At 38.4% G+C, this 22,923-nt stretch overlaps 1 protein-coding gene across 1 annotated transcript in view; it reads right to left on the bottom strand.

The window, feature by feature from the left end:
• Nucleotides 1-22,923, bottom strand: part of EPSTI1 (epithelial stromal interaction 1) — a 113,401-nt gene that overhangs the window by 56,053 nt on the left and 34,425 nt on the right. The window contains exons 2-6 of the mRNA XM_043995904.1: nucleotides 20,912-20,970; nucleotides 16,820-16,903; nucleotides 13,369-13,442; nucleotides 12,576-12,659; nucleotides 1,134-1,207 (exon numbers count right to left, since the gene is read on the bottom strand). Coding sequence (XP_043851839.1) covers nucleotides 1,134-1,207; nucleotides 12,576-12,659; nucleotides 13,369-13,442; nucleotides 16,820-16,903; nucleotides 20,912-20,970 — 375 coding nt within the window. The remainder of the gene's footprint in view (nucleotides 1-1,133; nucleotides 1,208-12,575; nucleotides 12,660-13,368; nucleotides 13,443-16,819; nucleotides 16,904-20,911; nucleotides 20,971-22,923) is intronic.

Here is a 22,923-nt window from a genome sequence, read left to right as displayed (position 1 = left end):
GAAACGGCCATACTGCAGAAGTGCATTCCAGAGGTCTTTTCATAAAAGCCATCCTGTGTGCTCCATCTGCATGTGCAATCTGCTTGTGTATTTTCAGCCAGCTTGCATGGGCAGATTAATGTGTACCATTAGAAAGCAACCTCACAGGCATTCAATAAACTGCCTCTGTTATTACACTCAGGAGAGTCCCTTTGGATGTCAATAAAAGCCTAGTTTTCTGCCTGTTAGCTAAATAATTGACAACTCTAAAAATAATCAGAAGCAAATGAACAAAGTTGGGAACACGGTATCAAGAGTGCATAGACGAGGATTCACGGATATGGCCCCATTTGGTACCATGAATATTTTCTTAAGCCAATGCAGGGTTGGGGATGCCTTTCCCTAAAGAAAAAGGCAGTGTGTTACTGACTTGCTGTGAAGCCACATATCATAGCATGCTGAGTAGTGGCACTGCCATCGACCAGTCTTTTTTAAAAAATTGGTTTGCGTTTATTTTGCTTTTCTCCATCTGACAGTTTCAGAGAAATCTACTCGAGTTAAGAGCAAACAGATTCACAGCTTCTAGATTGATTCTGATGGAAAGGACCTTTAGAGATCATTTAATCCAACACCCTCATTTTGCAGATGAGGCTAAAGTCCAGAGTATTTGTCATTTGCCTTATAATAGACTATATATACCTATGACGAGGGTCATCTCTGAGTTTGTGCAAAGTTGTCCATTCAACCACATGGATGGACCTAGTCCTAAGGGAGTTTGGTCTTTTGTGATAAGGTTGTCTCTCTATTAGCTAAAAGGAGGACTCTCTTCCCTTTCTGCTGCGTATCATGTCAGGAAAATTTTGAGTCACTTCCCAAGAGTGACTTCCCAGCTGCCAAGTGGCCACGAACACATAGCAGATAAAACTGCATGTCCCAACTAGACCAGAATAAGTTTGAGGCCACCTCCTGTGTCTTTTCTTTTCAAATCTTAGACAAACAAGTATCTCTCCCAAGATGGACAGACCTAGATTTGATGATACCTTTGTATGTTTGAGAGGTCCAGAGATCCTAGGTCTTTTTGATCAGAGCTGATTGACTGAAAAAGCAATTGCATGTTTTTGTAAATTCTTTGCAAATACTCAACTTTAACTTACTAGGGAGGTCGATCATTAAATGCTTCTCTCCTTTGCTTCTCCTGAAGTCTTCTTTTTTCCTCCAATTTATTGCTCTGCAGATACATCCAAAATCAATCTATTAGGCATACGTTAAACAACAAAAAAAGAATAATTGTACAATTATCTAAGATATAACATATAGATAGATCTTTGGAACCCAATTTATTTTAAATAGGGTGTCTCAAAACACATCCTAGAATGGAATATTTCTCAGAACTGAGCAAAACTATCATACCTCATGCCTGGCACTACAAGCCAAATATCCTGTAGTCACTTCACAGCTTCACTTTCTTTACTTTGGGTAAATCACAGACTGCTTCAGGATTGTTCCAGCTTTAAGATGGAAATGCTAATACTACTATTTTCCACTAAGCAAGTTATTTCTAAAACCCTCAAGTTGGAAATATAAGGTTTTCTTTTGAGGCAAGTTAAATAATTTCTAGTGAACGTACTAGGAAATCTTCCATACAAAATTAAAATAGTTTGGTCTTACAAGGAAAAACAGATGGATAAATAATGGGTTTTTTTTGTCCATCTTATATGTAATTGAAGCCATAGAGCTTGTCTATTAGTACACACACACCACATGACAGACCATACAAAGCTTAACCCAGAACTCAAAGAGGAGATCAGGCTATATCACTTTTGGAAATGTTTGTTCTGTGTGGGTGTGGTTTTTTTTAATGTCCCCAAAATTCTTCCTGGAAAAAAAATGGTTTTTAATACCATCATCTCAAAGGCAAAAGAAAGGTACATAGCGTGTGTTGGAAGGCTAAAACACATTACGAATCAGGAATTGTTCAGAGGTAGATGGTAGATAATTAGAAAACAAAGATAGGCCTCCCACATGGCAAGAGCAAGGGATGACCAATGACTATGGCATAAGTTCTATTGGTGGCTACAAAAATGTCAAAAAAGCTCAAGGAAGCAACAAGAAGCCTTCCCCCAGCACAGTCAATGGACTCCTCATAGTGGATTTAGAAAAGAAAATGAACAAAAGTGACATAGGATGGGCAATCATGTATGGGGTGGGATCCACAGAGTTGGGGGGGGAAGAATTCACATCATTGATATTAAGATGTGCTACCTTGTTTCCCTTTCCTCGGTGGCCCTTTCATTTCATGTAGCCAAGGAACTGAAAAGGAAATCACACCTAGAAAGAAGCAGTGACTTCCAAAAACAAGCCTTTGACCTATGTCTTAAAACCTAACACTTACAGAAGTTAGAAACTTAACAGAGCACACCATAAAACAAGTTATTAACTTGTATACACACACACACACACAAAAACCCTTGTTTGTTTTTTAAGAATTAGTTACAAGGACGGCCCAGAGATAAAAGAACTCAAGTCCGGTCATTATATAGTATGGATCTGGCCAATTCTAAACCCAACAGAGGACGGACAAGGGTAATACTGTCCAACCATGGGGGCAGCTAGGTGGTGCAGTGGATAAAGCAGTGGCCCTGGATTCAGGAGGACCTGAGTTCAAATCCAGCCTCAGATACTTGACACATACAAGCTGTGTGACCTTGGGCAAGTCACTTAACCCTCATTGTCCCACTAAAAAAAATAAAATTAAAAATACTGTCCAACCATCACACTTTGGAAACTTTCTTATGCAAGGCAAATACAATGCTTAGGGAAGAAATACAAAAAACAGTTACAAAAAAAACAAAAACAAACAAAAAAGGGGGCAGCTAGGTGGTGCCATGGATAAAGCACTGGCCCTGGATTCAGGAGGACCTGAGTTCAAATCTGGCCTCAGACACTTGACACTTACTAGCTGTGTGACCCTGGGCAAGTCACTTAACCCCATTGCCCCATAAAAACAAAACAAAAAAAAAGTTCTTCAAGACAAGACAGACAGGAAGTTTTAACTAAATAGCAATAACAAAGTGTGTGGTAATGTTTGCTGTATTGTGGAGTCCTGGATTTGCCCAGCAGGGAAGTCAGTGAGAGGAGAATAAACAAAAATACAATTTCTGACAGTAATCTGGCTACGGCTTTCCAATAGGAGAGAAAAGAGAAGCCAGAAAAGGAGGAGTAAACTAACAATACCTCTACTCATAGACACTAAAGAGGCCAGTGTGATAGAATGGACAGAACAGTCAACTAGGAATCAGGACCTTTGAATTCTAATCCTTACCCTGTAACTTACTAGTCATGTGAATGTGGTAAAGTCACTCACTGTCTCTGAACCTCAGCTTTCTCATCTGTACAATGGGACTAGTACTGCTTCTGCTCCAAATAATCACAGAGTTGGGAAGACATAATTGTGTATAAGTTGTAAAGCACTATGAAATGTGAGCTACTAACTTCCCCTCTTGTTAATATATTTTTCTAATTGTAGTTGTTTTTTCAGTTAGTCATCTCTAACTCTATGACTCCATGGACTTCGTCCATTGGGTTTTCTTGGCAAAGATACTGGGGTAGTTTGCCATTTCCTTAGGGTGTTCCCATTTTAGAGATGAGGAACTGAGGCAAATATAGATTAAGTGATTTGCCCTGGATCACACAGTTAATAAGTATCTGAAACTGGATTTGAACTCAGATATTCCTGACTCCAGGACCAATGCTCTAACCAATGCACCACCCAGCTGCCCCATAAAATTTTTTTGTTTGGTCAGTTAGTTCTGACTTTGGGGGGTTTTCGTGGCAATGATGCTGGAGTGGTTTGCCATATCCTTCTCCAGTTCATTTTACAAATGGGGAAATGGAGGCAAACAAGGTTAAGTGACTTACCCAGGGTCACACAGCTAGTAAGTGTCTGAGGTCAGATTTGAACTTAAGTCCTTCTGACTCCAGGCCCAGAATTTTATCTACTGCTCCATCTAGCTGCCCATTATTTTAATATTCAACTCTAAAACACCATATAGTAAATTTTTTTTATCAAATGATCTAATAATAGCTCAAGAAGTGCAATGTCCTTGTAGTACTGAGAAATCTCAATCATCCTTGCCAAAATAATTCCAGGCCTTAATTAATTTCTTGTCACTCATAAAAAGAGCCAATTGCCCTACTACTTTTAAAAGGAACTTGAAAAAAATATTGCCTACAATTATTAAGTCATAGACAAGAACATAGAGATCATAGACCATGGAGACACAGAGTATGTTTTATTCTCTGTTGAAGATAAGGGTTAAGGAAAATTAATTAATAAGTGGACAGCTGGTTAAGTATATGGTATATAAAGACAGTGTTTTGGTCTCCTTGACCATTGCTTAAAATATAAGGACAATAGATTCCTGGCCCAAGATGGAATATGCCTAACAAGCTTTGGTAAGAATGTATTTGTCAAGCAGGACATGATTGATGGTCATACACAAGAGATCAAGAAGAATCCATCTGGTAGGAATTAGTAAAATAGTGCCCTGACAATTTTCAAGAAAACCTGGAAAGGAAAGCAGTCTACCATAGAAGTATCAAAGCCATGGCTCCCAAGTGCTACTGAACTGAATTAAAATGCAATTCGAAAATATCTGACAAAATAAAGTAAAATGCAGTAGGCAAAAAAAGAATATTCATCAGGTGTCTTGAGAAGCTAATCACAACTTTAAACAGTACCAAGGAGAGAGAAGACTGCCTGTGTACTATCTGCCAAGCTTGATACCATAAAGAATGGATACAATGAATAGCAGTTGACATATATAGAAAAATCACAGTAGATAAAATCTAAAGAGAAGCCAGTAGTAAAAGCCTATGGCATCAAGTATCTATATACAAATGCCCAAAGTTTAGGTAATAGACAAGGGGAAGGGGGTGGCTAGGTGGCACAGTGGATAAAGCACTGGCCTTGGATTCAGGAGGACTTGAGTTCAAAGCCAGCCTCAGACACTCGACACTTAAATAGCTGTGTGACCCTGGGCAAGTCACTTAACCCCCATTGCCCTGCAAAAAATCAAACAAACAAACAGACAAGGGGAAATAGTGATGCTAAGGCAAGGAGGGAAATTTGATCTCATAGGTAAGGATGAAATTTGTGTCTGAACTATGTCTCTGGATATGTATACCTTAATCAAAACAAATAGGATAGGGAAAAGATCAGAGAGGGTGGGATAGGATTGTATATTAACAAAAGGGAAGAAACCAGAGTCAGTCAAAAATATTTATTAAATACCTCCTATGTGCTAAGCACAAAGTGGGAAAGCATAATAGAGTGATTGAGTCAGAGTATCTGGATGAAAAGATGAAATAAGAAATTTCAGAAATAGAAACCTGGAAGAGGAGTGAAGATCAAAATATCTGCTAGAGGGGCAGCTAGGTGGCACAGTGGATAGAGCACCAGCCCTGGATTCAGGAGGACCGGAGTTCAAATGTGGCCTCAGACACTTAACACTTACTAGCTGTGTGACCCTGGGCAAGTCACTTAACCCCAATTGCCTCACCAAAAAAAAAAATAATCTGCTAGATCTTCCTCTCACTGCCAAAAGAAGAACAGCTTATAACTTCTTCACTTGTCTTAAGAATAATTTCATCCTTTATAGGGTAGAGGAACCAAGGAAGAAAAATTCTAATATGGAGCTGATTCTCACTAACAAGAAGGAGTTGATTCCTGGGATGCAGATAAAAACCAACAAATTGAAATTTTAGAAAAGTAAAAGAAAAAAGATGAACAAAAACTCAAGACACAGTCTTGTCCAAATGGCGCTGGGAGTGCTAATGTTCAGAATTAGCTTGAGACTGGCAAGAGAATGCTAAGGACAACAAAGGCGAGGGGCGGGGGGGCGTCCAGTCTGTTTTTTACTTATATTTGGAGAAAGAAGAGGATCAATGAAGGGACAAGACCTTTGTTTGGAATGAATGGCACAACCAATGGAGAAAAAATAGAGGTGTTTAATTCTGATTTTACTTCTGTCTTCTATGCAAAGGAAAATTACCTTTGCACTGGAAAAGACCAAAAGGGAATCCTTAAAGAATCTATAAACAGGATAAGTAAGGGGATAGTTGCCCAAGATCAATAACAGGCACCTACTGTGTACTGGGCACTATGGCAGGTACTAGGGATACGGATACAGAATAAAACAATCCCTATTCACAAAGACCTTGCATTCTAATGGGAAAGACCACAAGTAGATAGGTAAGTATACATGGAATAAATATAAAGAGAAAAAATAAAAAGTAGTCAAATACTAGGTAGTTTGGGAAGGAGGAATGAGAATTAGGAGATGGGAGCAGGGAGCAGAAACCAACAAAGCTTTCATGAAGAAGATGGAGCTTAAGGTGTAACTTATCAAGTTATTAATGACTTTGTAAAGCATAGGTGACATGCTCATCAACAAAGCTTGTAGGGATAAATGACACAGTAGACAAATAGGCAAGTATGTGGTACAATGAATAGAGCACTGGGCCTGGAGTCAGGAAGATAGGAGTTTAAAGCCAGTCTCGGACATTTAGTAGCTGCGTGACCCTCATCGAGTCACTTAACCCAATATACCTCAATATCCTCATCTGTAAAATGAGCTGGAGAAGGAAGTGGAAAACCACTCCAGTATCTTTGCCAAGAAAATCTCAAATGCGGTCACAAAGAATCAGACACAAGTGAACAACAACAATTATTACCGGGCAGCTAGGTCACATCGTAGAGTACTGGTAAAAACCAGGAGCAATGGGAGGAATTTGCCAAGAGACCAAATTAAGATCCATGTTAGGATAAATTTCCTAACATAGGGCTATCCAGAAATGGAATAGGCTGCCTTGAGAAGTGGGGGAAGAGTGTTTCTTTGGAGGTCTTCAAACAATGGTTAGATGACTTTTGGGGGGGACATGTTATAAGGGGAATGATTTTCATGCCTAGATAGAGGTTGAGGTCCCCTTTAACTCAAATTCTGCAATTCTTCAAAAAAATTCTACTCCTAAACCTACAAGAAATCTCTAAGGGGCAAGAAGCATTCAAATACAATAGGAATCCATCAAAATACTAGGACCAGGGAAGAACACCAGTCATCCATGATTGGAGTATTTGTCTGTATTCTTTGCTATTAGCATCTGCAGGGATCCTACTCCATGCCCATGCCAGTGGCGATCCAGAGTTTTAATGTCTCATATATCACATTTTTACAAAGGGGATATAATTTGACCCAGTGTTCCACTGATGGGGAACATACCATAACCTTACTCGTGAAATTGAAGGTTTTTTACTCCGTTTCAGGCGTGAAGAAATTATTTTATAAACATTTAGCAATGTCCAGTTGGAACTTACAGTTCCAACCAAAATGTAAAAAGCTTGTTTGCATCCAAATGTGTTTCCTTCTTTAATTGAATTTGGAATAAAGTCTTGAGGTTTAAAAGGAATTTCTGAAAATGGGCCTCATTATTCTGAAACAGAGAAGAGTATTAAGGTTATTTGCATCCACTAATATTGGACAGTGTGCCTTTTTGCCTTCTCCTTTCAATCTGAAGCTTTAATATCTTAGTCAAATTTTCTCTGCTTTAGAGAGCAGCACCACATGTAGGAAATGTTAACTCACCATTATTACACTATGGGTAATCATCTGTTTTTAATGAAAGAGCAGATAAACAGATACTATTCCAAAACTGATAATGGGGCTTTGTTCTTTTATAGGCTTAATCTTTCTGAGGTTTTGGAATGGGGAGCAGAGGGGGAGGGGGGATTAGAGAATTCCCCCAGTCCCCTCCTTGGGGCTTGTCATCAGGAAAACTAATGGTTAGAGAAATCTAAATGTAAAATGGACTGCTGGTGGTAGGTCATCTCCTCTCCTTGGAAGAAACTAAGCAGAGGCTGGATAAGACTGATCTAGATGGATACTAGAGAAGAGATTCATGATCAGGGACAAGTTGGCATAAATGGCCTCTGACGTTACTTCTGATTCTGATTTAGGATTACACTTCTCTGTTTGTGATTCAGTCATTTCAATCATGTTTGACTCTCCATGACCCCATCTAGGGTTTTTGTGGCAAAGATACTGGAGTGATTTGCCATTTCTTTCTCTAGCTCATTTTGCAGATGAGAAAACTGAGGCAAACCGGGTTAAGTGACTTGCCCAAGGTCACACAAGTAGTGTCTGAGGCCAGATTTGAACTCAGGTCTTTCTGACTCCAGGCCCAGTGCTCTATCTGCTGTACCACCTAGATGCCCCCTACACCTCTCCACTACTTACATTAGTTCTTGTAGTTCAAATTCGCATTTGAATTAAATTGCCTTCTGCTCTAAGATCATGTTCTTTGGCTAAAGTTTGCCAAGGCTTAATTTCATCTCCTCCTAGGCCCTGCAACAGATATTCAGGATTGGTATATTTCTCCTCCTCAACCTACATCTATATAGACAAGGACATTAAGAACGAGGGGGATCTAGCCACCTTCACAGTTTCCTGATAATTAAATGTTCACCAGAAATCAATCTCCCAGCTTTCTGCATCAAGTACCAGAGGATAACTAATAACATTGGGCTGGTGGCCTCTGGTGATAGCCCTCTAACATAGGAAACTGAAAGAGAGGATGTGATTAAGGAGATCTTAGTTCACTGAAGGAGTGAAATGATATCCTTTTTTGCTGCTCTGCAGAGGCAGTCACGGATGGCAGCCCAGGGCCTGACCTGCTTGGGTTTTATTTGGTTTCTGGCCAAACAGAAGGATGGTCAACTCCTCTCTGGTTTAGTAGATTCTGCACACCAACACTGGTGCACATCTATGTCCATCTTGCATTTAAAAGGATGAGTGCTCTATAAGTACAGCCATTAGGACCCGATGCAGACATATTCAAACTGGCAAAACAAAACCCCTCATTTACAGGAGTCATTTTAACACTTGGCATGTCAGTTGTTCTCCAATCTGTCACAACCCACCCACATATTTACCCATTTCTATTACTTGTGATTTTTTTTTAAAGCCACAAATGTCTACCAAAAAGGAATGGATATGGGGCAGTCCTAATGATCCCTTGGGTCAATATGTGTGTGTATTATATATTATATACATTACATATACACACACACATATGTTATTCATTATATAATATATAATTTATAATATTATATAATATATATAAAACCAGGAGAGAGAGATATCTCCTGGTTTTAAATTAATTTGCAAGGGGAGAAGAAGTACAGTTTTCCCTCTGAGTGAAGAAAAGCCTAATTCCAAGTTATCCAATCCCCATTCCTAGCCAGCCTGTAGCAGTGGTCACCCTCAGAACCGAAGGTAGAAATTAATTGATAATAGCCGTGTACATACTGAGGGCTATGGTACATGAAAGGGGTGGAAAAGAAGGAAGAAAAGCCCCTTCCCATTTTGTATTTACTATAAACATTAAACTTAAAACGGCTTCAGAGGCTCATGCTGCTATGTGACAGCTCCGGAAGAAACAGTCTAATAGTGGACAAGAGTGTGGTTAATTATAGGTGTTCAGTGCTAATTAAATTGACTCTACGGGAAAAGAGATGGTGACTCTCTATCTGACCACAGAGTACATAGGGCTTGGATGGGGGTCTTGCTGGCTTTCTTTGACAAAATTAACAAGCAGCGTCCAAAAGGACACCTAGTGAGTCAAGCGTTCCTGAAGGCACCAAGCCCACCTGCCAATAACATGAGAGTTAGGCAGGTATGCCCTCCTCTTCAAAAAGGAAAAAGGAAATAAGGATAAACGAAGAAAGAATTTTAGAACTCTCGTTAAAATAATTTAACTGAATGCACCGTGACCAACATCAAATGGAAATTGACTCATTGAAACTAAAAATATTTAGAAAACAAAGCACAAATATCTTATGGATATTTTATAGGTACCACAAGCAATTAGTCTAGGTTTAGGCTACATTTACATTTTTCTATAAAAACATATCTGTTGCTTGGTAGCCAGGCCTAGATTCTGGCCAGAAATAAATTACTTAAAATGAAAAAAAAAAAAAGGAGGGGGAGGGAAAGAAAGTCATCCTCTGAGAGTAAAATCTTGTTTTCTTCTCAATCTAAATCTCCAGCAGGTGTCATATACAGCTGCTCTGGCAGTCAGGGACAGCCAGGCAGGGAGAGAAAGCCAAATTGGAAAATATGTCCTATGGCTTGTGGACAAGGACATACCAGAGATCTATGTTTCTACCACCACCACGATAGGGTCTTCCAAGATCTCTTCCCCAAACACACAAAGTCGGCCAGCACAATTCATGCTAAAGAGTAAGAAATAACAGTGTTTGGGGGCGGGAAGGGGTTGTCATTGTTGTTGTAACAAAGACCTGGAAACAAAGGAGATGCCCATCAGCTGAGGAAATTGCTGAACAGATTGTGGCATATGAATGTAGCAATATTACTGAACTGTAAAAATAATGATGGGGGCAGCTAGGTGGCACAGTAGATAAAACACCGGCCCTGGATTCAGGAGGACCAAGTTCAAATCTGGTTTCAAACACTTGACATTTTACTAGCTGTGTGACCTGGGGCAAGTCACTTAACCCTCATTGCCCCGCAAAACAAACAAATAAATAAATAGATAAATAAATGTGTGAATGAACGAATAAATAATGAATATTTAAAATTCTGAGAAACTTAGATTCATGAACTTGGAGAGTAAAATGAGTAGAATCAATAGAATACAATAGAGAGGGGAAAAAAATTTGAAAGGCTTCAGAATTCTCACTAACAGAGTGACCAACCATGATTTTAGAACACTGAGACCAGAAGTGCAGAATGAGACATGATACAGCCTCCTATATGGCCAACACGCAAATTTAACTTGTTTGAGTATAATTAATTGTTCTGAGGGAGAAGTTATTGAAAGGTGATAAGAGATGCAAAAAAAAGAAAAGAATATAGATATATATACATATATGTGTGTATAAAAAAATCAGTATAGGGGCAGCTAGGTGGCACAGTGGATAGAGCACTGGCCCCGGAGTCAGGAGGACCTGAGTTCAAATCCGACCTCAGACACTTAACACTTACTAGCTCTGTGACCTTGGGCAAGTCACTTAACCCCAATTGCATCACCTCCCCCCCAAAAATTAATAAAAATTTAAAAAATTTAAAATCAGTATAACCAACAAAATCACATGGCAAAACCAAAACAAAACAAAGATTCAGAGGGGGCACACAGGCAAAGCAATAGTTACATGTAACAAATAGTGCCTTCCTACAGGAAGTGCTGTTCACTACTGTCAAAAACTGCAGAGAGGACTGAGAAAATGACATTGGCTTAATTAAAAAGTCATTGGTTGGGGCAGCTAGGTGACGCAGTGGATAGAGCACTGGCCCTGGAGTGAGGAGTACCCGAGTTCAAATCCGGCCTCAGACACTTAACACTTACTAGCTGTGTGACCTTGGGCAAGTCACTTAACCCCAATTGCCTCACTAAAAAAAAAAAAAGTCATAAGTCATTGGTCATAGAGCAATTTAAAGAGAGTAGTGGGAGCAAGAAGCTTGACTACAACAATGCGCTGTCCAAACAAAGTGCTATCCGTGATGTGTCAGGTACTATACCAAGCACTAGGAATAAAAAGAAAGGCAGAAGCCTGGTCCCTTCTATCAAGATGCTCCCATACAAATGTGTAAATAACTTGGTACCTACAAGATACAGTATGAGTGGGAAATAATCTCAGAGGGGACATTGCTAGCAGCTAGGGGGACTGGGAATGGTGTCTTGCAGAAGCGGGAATTTGATATGAAGGAAATGAGGGATTCCAAGACGCAGCAGTGAGGAAGGAAAATATTCCAAGGATAGAGTAAAGCCAATTCAAATGGATGGAGTCAGGAGATGGGGTATCAGGTAGGAGAAACACTGAATTGTAGAGTACGTGGAAGGGGGTAAAGCACAAAGAAAACTGGAAAGGTAGGAAGGGATCAGGTTATGAAGGGATTTCAAAAGCAAACAGTGGATTTTCTATTCGATTCTGTGGGCAACAACCAGGGAGTCACTGGAATTTATCAAGAAGGAGGGGTGACGCGTTCAGATGTATACTTTAGGAAGATCATTTGGCACCTGAGTGGAGGATGATGCACTGCAATGGAAAGACTTGCAGAAGGAAGATAATCCAAGGGTGAGACAATGAGGACCTGCACCTATCACTATTAGTCTTAAAACTACAATGTGTAGGTTAATGTCTTCTGGTTGTAATAACATTGATTTAAAACCAACAGACACCTCCTCATTTCATAGATGAGGAAGCTGAGGGGCAGGGCAGTTCAAGGACATACCCACATTCACATAAGCAGTAAAGCTTCATCTGAGGACTTTAAATTCAGGTCCTTTAAGCCCCAAATCTTTGTTTTTTCCAGGGCAATGAGGGTTAAGTGACTTGCCCAGGGTCACACAGCTACTAAATGTCAAGTGTCTGTGGTCACATTTGAACTCAGGTCCTCCTGAATCCAGGGTCAATGCTTTATCCACTGCACTACCTAGCTGCCCCTTAAGCCCCAAGTCTTACTCTCACCATTGTACCACACTGTCCTGCTTCATTCAATGTCAAAGCATCATCTCACCTTTTCTCTCTGAATTGCCTTTATTTCTTGGAGTTTAGCTTCTTCCACTTCCTTCTGGATTCTTATATATTCTTCTCTCTTTCGCTAAATCATATTGAGAAGACAGTTTCAAAAAGAAAAAGTGAGCATTTTTTTTAGTCAATCTCAAACACAGAATTGTGATGAAAGGCAAATTACTGTATTGTTTGTACTAACCCTCAACATGATCATGAAATTGTTGTTCGAATTTCCTTAGAAAGCAAAGAACATCTGGGACCTCTCTCTCAAACACTGACCATTTTACACAATTTCCTACTTCCTTAAAGTAATGCAGGATGAAATAGGCTTAGCTCGGTCTCTGGACCAGAGGCATTTTTTTCTTTTTTTGGTGAGGCAATTGGGGTTAAGTGACTTGCACAGGGTCACACAGCTAGTAATTGTTAAGTGTCTGGGGCCAGATTTGAACTCAGGTCCTCCTGAATCCAGGGCCGGTGCTTTATGCATTGCACCACCTAGCTGCCCCCCTGACCAGAGGCATTTTAAAGTAGAATCAAGGCTGCCTTTTAAGGGTCTGGCCAAGGCAATATTCCCAGAATGTAATATCACATAGACTTCTATTCAAATTGGAAAGGTATATTTGTTGACATTCCGTTTTTTAATGCTTTCCCTTTGATTTGTAAATAGTTTGAAACTTCATGACACTGATCAAGCGAATGTGTTTTTTTTCATCATTCATTAAAAGCACTGATACTCAAATATGCAAAAAAAAAAAGTCCTTGATAAAATTAACTAGATAGAATGGATTCTTTCTGACCTTTTCCTGGTATTTAGACTGTAACAGTTGATATTGTTGTTTCTTCCTAGCTTCAGCTTCTGACTGGTTTCCACCTTATAAAAAATGAGAGTTAGAGACAAGGAACCAATACATAACACTTGAATATTTAACTGAAATGTCACCCATCAAAGAGGCATTAAGACATAGCGTGAAAGAGGGTTTTACTTATTAATGGTTTAATGCTCATGGACATTAAATAAAACTGAATTCCTTAGTAAGACATTAAAGAATCAGGGTTTCTATGTGTTTTAAAAGATTCCTTACTAAGCTATTCTACTTACATAGATTTCTAACATTTTGCTCTACTTTTAATTATTCACAGTTTCTAGCTTCTATCCACTGTCAATTGATATTTGAGTGCCCACACTCAATAATAAATAAATTCAGTTCCTCTCTTCTAGAAGCTAAACACCTCTGTCTCCTAGACTTTTCTTTCTGCAACCAAACACATCTTTGTTCTCTCTTTTGACTTTCTTGCTGCCCTTCATTAGAATAGGAAACTCCCAAAGCCCAAAGTTCAATCTATACTATGTGGATATAAATAAATGCAATGGAAATTTTCTGGCAAGATTTGTTCCTTATAAACCCAAATGATTTGATGTTATTTCACCTCTTATTCAAGAAACATGGATCTTGGGCCATTTAGTAGTTCTTAGCTGTGCACAAAAATAATTTACCACCAGAAATTCTGACTGCCCAACATCATCTAAGAACTGTCATTTGGAGATTTTTTTCAACATTTATTCAAGCTTAGTATGCCTATTATGTTGTTTTTATTCAGTCTTTTCAGTCATGTCCAACTCTTGGTGACCCCATTTTGGGTTTTCTTGGAAAAGATATGGAAGTGGTCTGCCATTTCCTTCTCTAATTCATTTTATAGTGGAAGAAACTGAGACAAACAGGGTTAAGTGACCTGCCTAGAGTCAGGCCAGATTTGAATTCATGAAGATGAAATCTTCCTGACTCCAGACCCAGGACTCCATTCACTGTGCCATCTAGCTGCCCCATGAATATTATAAAAGCTTCCATTGAGAGAATCCCTTGGTCACTAAATGTCAGTTCCTCAAAAGATTCACTCTCACAGAAAAGGCATTAAAACAATTAATATTCTGGGTAGGTTTTATAACTGAATCACTAAAGATATCATTTCTGCTGCTTTTGGAGGGGGAGGAGGGGAAGGTGGGAGAAGAGAGATGATAGAGGAGAAGTAGTAATTTCAAAGATTCTGATCTAAAGTTGCTACCATTTTATGGAAAGGGGAAAATCTATTCTTATACAATGGGGAAGACGGGTCCAGGTTCAGTATTAGTGAGGGTTTTTTCCCCAAAACTTTCCCAAAGTCTAATTTTACATATTATAATCATTTCTTTCTTATGCTTGGTCTAACAACTTTGACAGTGGAATCATAAGTTGTCTCATTTATTGACTATTTCATTAACTTTCTTATGCAATCTTCAAATCATGTCTACATACAACTATTTTTTTCCAAAATAGGTTTATCTTCAACCATACATCCTGGGGGGGAGGGGGGGCAGGGTGGAAAGAAGAGGATATTTCTCCAAAGCTGCCACTTTAATTAGAAGTTTAATCCCCCTAGATTCCTCTGTATTAACAAAGTCAAAGACAATTGTGTGCATCCCCTCCTTTATGTTCTCGCACTAAATGGGAAGAAAAGATGATTTAAAAGATTCCCATTAAGTGGCCTCCCTTTTGAATGATTCAAGCACTCAGAAGAGCTGGGACAAGGCAATTCATCACCCTGGCAGCATCTCCTCTTGAGGCTCAAAGGTCTCTCTCCTTAAAAATGAAAACATAGATGACATTTCTCTTCACACCTACCAATGTGTCCCTGGCTCACCTTCACCTCATATTCAGAATCTTCTCTGCCTTCATTTACACACAGATTAGCATTCCCCTCCTGTGATTAAAATGCTCAAAGAGTCTTTCACTCACAACTTGACATGTACTACCAAGGAGTCATTCTATTCCCTGGGTATGCTCTTTTCTTCAGAGTACAATCATTCATGGAGAGGTCTAAATGCTTTGACGATTAAGCCTTCATCCCATTCCCTGGCAACTTAAAAGTACCCTGGCATTCATTAGACGACCACTGTGTCATTCATTTGATGCTTTGGGTAAAAGTAACTGGGAGATTTCTACAGAAACAGGAAATGTGTTTACTTAAAAACATACTCCAAGGGGCAGCTAGATGGCGCAGTGGATAGAGCACTGGCCTTGGAGTCAGGAGTACCTGAGTTCAAATCCAGCCTCAGACACTTAACACTTACTAGCTGTGTGACCCTGGGCAAGTCACTTAACCCCTATTGCCTCACTAAAAAAAAAAATTAAAAATAAATAAAAAAATAAAAACATACTCCATCCCAACCTGCTACAACAATGAGACTCCCCACAGTGAGTTATCCAAAAGGAGACGAACAAAAGGTACTTAGCTAGGAAAACTCATAACTTCCATTGCTCAGGGTTACAACCCTGGTCATTTTCATCCCTCAACTCCCACTTCAAGTGCCATGTAGTACACAAAGCCTACCCTGATTCCCTCAGGAAAAAAGTTATTACTCCCTCTTTGAATCTTTAACAGGTGTTTTTTCCCCCCACCTCTTTGTACGATTCTCAGCTTCTCTATTGTAATGTACATATTTGTCTACTTTATCTCTTTTAATAAACCAGAGATTCTTAACTGGGTAGTTCTTAACTGTGCACAAAAATAATTTACCACCTCTGGACCCTCTGGGGGTCCAGAGACTCCCCAAGGGAATCTATGGATAGATTTCAAGGGGTCTCAGAACCCAATGATGGGAAAAAGATTACATCTTTATTTTCACTAACCTCTAACTGAAATTTAGCATCTCCTTCAATTATAGTCTTCATCAGATTATCAAAGGGGCCTCTCTCTGCACCCCCCCCCCTCTCTCTCTCTCTCTCTCTCACACACACACACACACACACACACACACACACGTTTAAGGACCCCTGCACTAAACAGTCCCCACCTTCAAGGTGATTACAGTGTTATTTCATTTTTGTATCCTTTACAGTAAGACAAGAACCATACTCTGCACATAGTTAAAGAATTAACTGAAATCAATGTAAAGACCACCTCTGGAATATAATGGAAAAAGATTCCTAAGTCCTTACTACATGGGGCTGTAGTAAGCAATAGGAATATGCCTATTCTCAGAAAGTTCACATTCTAAATAGGGGAGGCCACAAACATAGGAAAGTTGAGATGAGGAGGATACAGAAAGACCTTAGAGCTAAGTTGCAGGGCCAATGGAAAGATCCAGAAATCCTCAGGAGACACTGTTAGGAAAGGGGAGCCTGGTGGTCTTTCAGTGAGCAGGGTTTCAGCTGGGGCCACTGGAGGAAGAATTCTTCTTTTCCCCCCATTTTAACTGTTCTATTTTCTTACCTAGTTTATTTGGCTTCATGTGGATTGTCCTGGAACGTTGTTGCTGTTTCCATTTCTCCAAATCTTCTAATTCTTTCTCAGCAACTAAGCCAGATGGGAAAGACGAAACAAATTGATGAAAGTTAAAGGAAGGAAAAGTTATTTATAAACACCAAGAAAAGAGATTAAAGGCAGTGATTTCTAAGTGTATGAGCTAGTAAGGAATATTACAAGGGAGGGACTGTGACATCTGAATCTTACTCATGTCCAGGATTGAACCTGAAAAATCAGTCACCCTGGCATCATAGTTTCAACATGAGCCCCATGGTAAGAAGAGTAAATTAAATAACCACATTTTGCTTCATTAACAAACAGGAACTTAGTCAATTACAGAATCAATAGAAAAAAATTAAGAGAATCATATTTTTAATGCATACATTCCAAATAGACTTAAATGTGGTTTTTAAAATACTGAGAGTATTTAAATCTTGCTAGAGACTGGGAGGTTTGGTTTTTTTTTTAATTTTAGCCCAATTTCTTTTTTAATTATTTCTTCCTGGGAGTTTTCAGTGGTTTACAAAACTGTGCTCTGATGTCTCAGTGAATTGCAGAAATATTTCTGGGTTCCTGAAGGCTCAATCAGTAGAGCACCTCTGGCAGGTACTACCACACCAGAAAGACCAAGGATGGACTCAGACTGAGGGCTGGACTAGCTAAGTACAGAGAGATGGATCACTTTCAGGCTAACAAATTCCTTGGGCATGGCAACAGATAAATTAAAAAATACAAAATGGCCCTTGGTCCTGTGAAGTCCCATTGTGCTTCTTTAGTGATGGTGGCAGAGGTTGCCAAGAATCACAGTCTAGTTCATATGTATATATTAACTTGGCTTCCAGCATTCTAAATAGGATAGCCTTGTCCAATGACCAACCAGTAGAAATACTACTGGAGGGGCAGCTAGGTGGCACAGTGGATAGAGCACCAGCCCTGGAGTCAGGAGGACCCAAGTTCAAATCCAGCCTCAGATACTTAACAATTACTGTGTGACCCTAGGCAAGTCACTTAACCCCAATTGCCTCACCAAAAAAAAAAAAATTATGCAGGTGGTTTAGGGTATCATAAGATCAATTTATGTTATTTGGACGCTTGGCTCAATCCCCTCACCCACAATTTCCTCGTAGTCAACAATGTATTGTGGTAGGCAAAAAAAAAAAAAAAAAAAGGAAATACTACTGGAAAAACTGAATCATGATTTTATATTCTTGCTGCAAATGAAGCCAGCAGACAAATGGAAGTAGCATTTAAATACGAAGGTGACACACAGACTCTTCATGAAGAGGCAAATAAAGGAGTTAAAGTTGGTTTTATTGTGCATACAGAAGCAACAAAAGACATTTCATAGAATTTTTGGTTATTCTATATTGCAGAACCTGAAACAAGAAATTGCAAACAAACCATGATAAAGATAATTGCAACCTAGGTACCAAGATTTGTTATACGGGTTGAAGAGGTAGAGCAGGGCTGAGAAGAATTTAAGGCTTTCCAAATTAAATCACATGTACTATGCCACTTTGTGGCTTTAATACAAAAGTAGAAATGGGGGAAATGAAAGGGGGAAAAAAAAGATGTTGAATAATGTAATTCAGAAGTAAGGAATGAGAGATCAAAGGCTTGTAAACCAGATGTCAAACATATAGCCCACTAAGGCTGCAACACTCCCAAATACAGTGGCGACCAGATTAAAATGTAATTGGGAAATATTTAACAATAAATAAAAAGAGAAGATAGACAATGTTAATATGTAAGTTTCTAAGTCAATATGCAACCTGCAGGGATTCTTATGTATGGTTTACTGGTTATCTCCAGTTTCCATTTGAGTTTGACAGCATTGTTGTAAACTATACAGAAGCCTCATGCCGAAATTTCCTAAAGATTTTATTTCTGTATAAAATATAAAGAAGTTCTAGGACATTAATGATACCAAATAACATTACATACCCCCCAAAAATCTATTCTATTTTAAAGAAAGAGATATAATTGGTTACCAATGACAGAGTAATTTCTGAATCAGCTGCCTGTGTAGAGTTAGGGCAAATTATTAGAAAAGAGATCAAAATTAGAACCAAATTAGAAGAATAAAAATAAGGAGATATAGCGTGCAATTAAGGCAATTATAATCTGACCTACGAAAAAAAGCTATTAGTGCTAAAAAAAAAAAAAAGGTGAGAACTGCATTTTTATAAAACTCAGATGTCACAAAAAAGTCACCATTTTCTAAATTTAACAGATTTAAATCAATCACTACAACAAAGAAATTGAGAAGCTTGCTCTCCATGCAAGTTGAAAAAAATAAATATACTGGTTTGTAATATCAGCTCATTTGTCAAATCTTAGAGAAAAAATGGTGTGAGATTATAATCTTGCAGAGTTATGATGGATTTGTGAGGCTAGCCTCCCCCTAAAAAAACAACAAGAACTGGGGGGGGGGGAGGGCGAACAAGAAGCCTTGGTAAGAGACTCAAGTCAGCTCACCCAAAGAGCATTTAATAATAAATCTGGAAAACAATAAAAATGGAAATGATCTCTTAAGGTTTCTATAATGAACTCTTCCTCTATCAATGTTAGTCAAGTCACCAAGCTTTGACTCTCATATTATAGTTCATGATTGACAGTACTGGATATCCAAAGTGATACTTAAGAAAACAAAGATGGGAAGAGGGGTTAAACCAGGCAAAGTACACACAGAAGAGATCTATGCAAAAGGCAACTCACCTTGGGAAATGAATCCTCAAGATACTTGCAAAAGAGAAGAGTGTCAGAGGTTTAGAAAAGTGTATAGACAATATTCAAGAAAAAAAAGTGCCTGAGAAAATATTAGTAATTAGCAGACCATGTCTTTTTTCCATCTCTATAAAATTTGCATGAGAATGATCTTCATATGCATACCTGAATGAAATTATAAAAAGAAACAAACTTTTCACAAATAGCACTCTATGGCAGCTCAAATCTTTACAAGTCACCCAATTCACTAGACTTGAAGTCAGGAAGACCTTAATTCAAATTATCCTTCAGACACTTATTAGCTATGTGACCCTGGGAGAGTCACTTTTATCAGGCAAAATTTCCTTATCTCCTAAGAGGGGATAATAACAACACCTACCTCCTAGGGTTGTTATATGGATCAGAAGAGATAACCTATGTAAAGCACTTTGCAAACCCTAAAGTGCTATATAAATTCTAGCTATACTATAATTATACTAAAGATTCACAGAATACCTAATGCCATTGATCTTTATTATTATTATTATTATTATTATAAATTTTATCTGATTTAGTAGAGCCAAATGCCCCCTTAAAGATTATTTTTCAATAAGGTGTGTCCCATGTACATGTTAAAATCATAAAATTCCTTGAAGGATGAAATCGGATTTGAACAGCCCTCCCATTACAACAACCATGGAGAAGTATGCCTGCTGAAATTGGCCATCGACATGGAAAAAGTCCAATGAAAAGACAAGTTCTTCATATGCTCCTGTTGGCAAATTACATGAAGCCCTGAATCTCGGTAGAGCTTTCTAAATGATATCCATCATTATTCTAAAGGAGTTAGCCTAACCAAATAAAAAAAAAAGTCAATCAACAGGTATTTATTGATTAAGCCATTTCTATGGGAGAGACATGATGGGAAGCACTAGGGATATAAAGGCAATCCCTTCCTTCAAGGAGCTCACAGTCTAATGGGGAAACAATAGACATTTGCACTTATGTAAAAACATCAGCAGACACTCTCAACTCCATGAAGCTTTTGGGGGGGTGGGGGATTGGCAGTGTTTTAACTGGTGGTATACATAAAACCATTTCAGTCTTAAAGGAATTCTAGATTATGACTAGGTTATAAATACATATTAACAGCTTGGCTTTTAATATAGACCAATTATTTACAACTATTCATAGAACATTTTTTTAAAGAAATGGTTAAAAACAATAAAAGCATCAAAAGCCAGTGATAGTCATTAGATCTACAAAGTGTGTGTGACACACACACACACACACACACACACACACACAGTATCAAAGTTAAGCAAAGAGCATAGAATTATTGAATATACATACTCCATGTTATCTTGTCTCTTCGGATTTGATCTGGAGCTATCACGGTAAACCCAGCCATGCTAAAATCGGGGGAAAAAACATGATTTAGGGACTCACTTCCTGGGATAGCCTCCATTACATTGTCATGCAAAAGTAATCATAATCATTTATTATAACAATCATTTGTAATTGTTTCCTCTTGTGTAATTTAAATTTCTAAAGGTAGGTTCTAATCTGTCCCCCCAGTTTTGGGGGAAACTGACTAAAAACACTGATAAACGACTTTAGGTTTTTATGGGTTTATTGAAAGATAGTAAAAGAAAGAGAAAGATTGAGAACAGAATTCCTACAACCTGGCAATCCTAGCTTTCCCTAACTCCTCTGTGAAGTCCTCTGCCACCACCGAGATGTCAGGAACCAAAAGAGAGCAAGCTACCTGTGCAGGCTCAGTTTCTTCCTTCCTGTTCCCTCCCAGAAATGGGAGGTTTTTCAAGCTGATTGGTTGACTGGGCCAGAAGGTAGTCAAAGTTCAAAGTTCTTAGCTTCTGAGAACCACGCTTTCTTAAGTACTCTTAAGTACCAGCCAGTTGTGCTTACAATCTAGTTAATTAGGAGTCAATAATTCAGTCTGCAGCCTTATCCAATTCAATCAGTTTAAATCTCCAGGTGGGTCCCTGAGTATCTGCTAAAGCCAGTTTAAAAAAAAAAAAGGGGGGGGGGGGGTTATTGAAACCTATTGTTTGGTTTATCAATGAACATATTGAATATTGAATATTGAATCTTGCTGAGTGGATGTTGAGTCTTATTTCTTTTTGATAAATTGATTACCACTTTAAGTATCTGTTACTATTATACTCGATAGAGAATTCATGTATAAGATGATGTGGTTTACTTACTAAAAGAAGATTATGTAATAATGTCTAATATAATCAGCTATTTACATTCATTTATCATTTATATGTCATTATACTCTAGGTATGGTTTGGAATTATTGTATATATTACAAGTATATCCTCAGTTATGCAGCATAACATGCATTTATGTCATCATACTGTCTTTGGTGAAATTAATATAAGATTTATGACTTATGGAAACTTACCATTTCTGAGACTAATTGCTCTTACAATAAGCCAGATGTGCTTACAATCTAGTTAACTAGGAGTCAATAATCCAGGCAACTGCCTTACCCAATTTAATCAGTTTAAATCTCCAGGTAGGTCCCTGAGTATCTACTAAATCCATTATCTTAACACACTCTTGAGAAATGAAGTCCATCACTGTGATCAACAATATTCATTGGGTAGCTTCTATGCACACTTTACTACAATATTTAAAGGGAAGCAAGGAGTATACAACTTGGCCCATAACCACAAGTGTGTAAACTGGCTGCCTGAGGAGACTGGACATACATACATGAAAAGGCGACAGTATATGATGATTGTTAAAGGTGTGGTACCTGCTTATAGCTATGTCAGCTCAAAGGCAAAAGAAATGGGCTGGACTTTGCAGAGAAGAAGGATTTAAGATGGCTTCTTGACCGAAATAGTCAGTAGAGTAAATGCTTTGAGTTATTTTATCTATCAACTACTATGTATGGCAAATTATAAGAATTAGCAAGTATGGCAGAGAGAAAGCCAGACTTGAAACCAGGAAGACCTAGGTTCTAGTTCTGCTTTAGATTTTTTTTTTTATTTAACTAGCTCTATAACCATGAACAAGACATTTAATTGCTCAGTGCCCCAGGGGGAAACTCTGAGGCAAATGGGTTAGGATCTGTATCAGTTTAAAAAAAAAAAATCTATCCTCACTGAGACTTCCAAATACTAAATAAATCACAAGTCTAGGGTTAAAAAAAAATAGAAAATAAAAACAACCCCCAAAAGAAATACACGCTTGAGAAACAGAATGAGAAGAAAGAAAAGAATATTGTAAAAAACAACCACCAACTTTGAAAAAGACTTAAGAACTCTGATCAATGCAATAACCACTCACAACTGCACAGGACTGAACATGAAGAATGTTACCCACCACCT

This window comes from Dromiciops gliroides, chromosome 3 (genome assembly GCF_019393635.1).
Source record: "Dromiciops gliroides isolate mDroGli1 chromosome 3, mDroGli1.pri, whole genome shotgun sequence".
NCBI lineage: Eukaryota > Metazoa > Chordata > Mammalia > Microbiotheria > Microbiotheriidae > Dromiciops > Dromiciops gliroides.
This window is presented reverse-complemented; position numbering and strand designations above follow the sequence as displayed.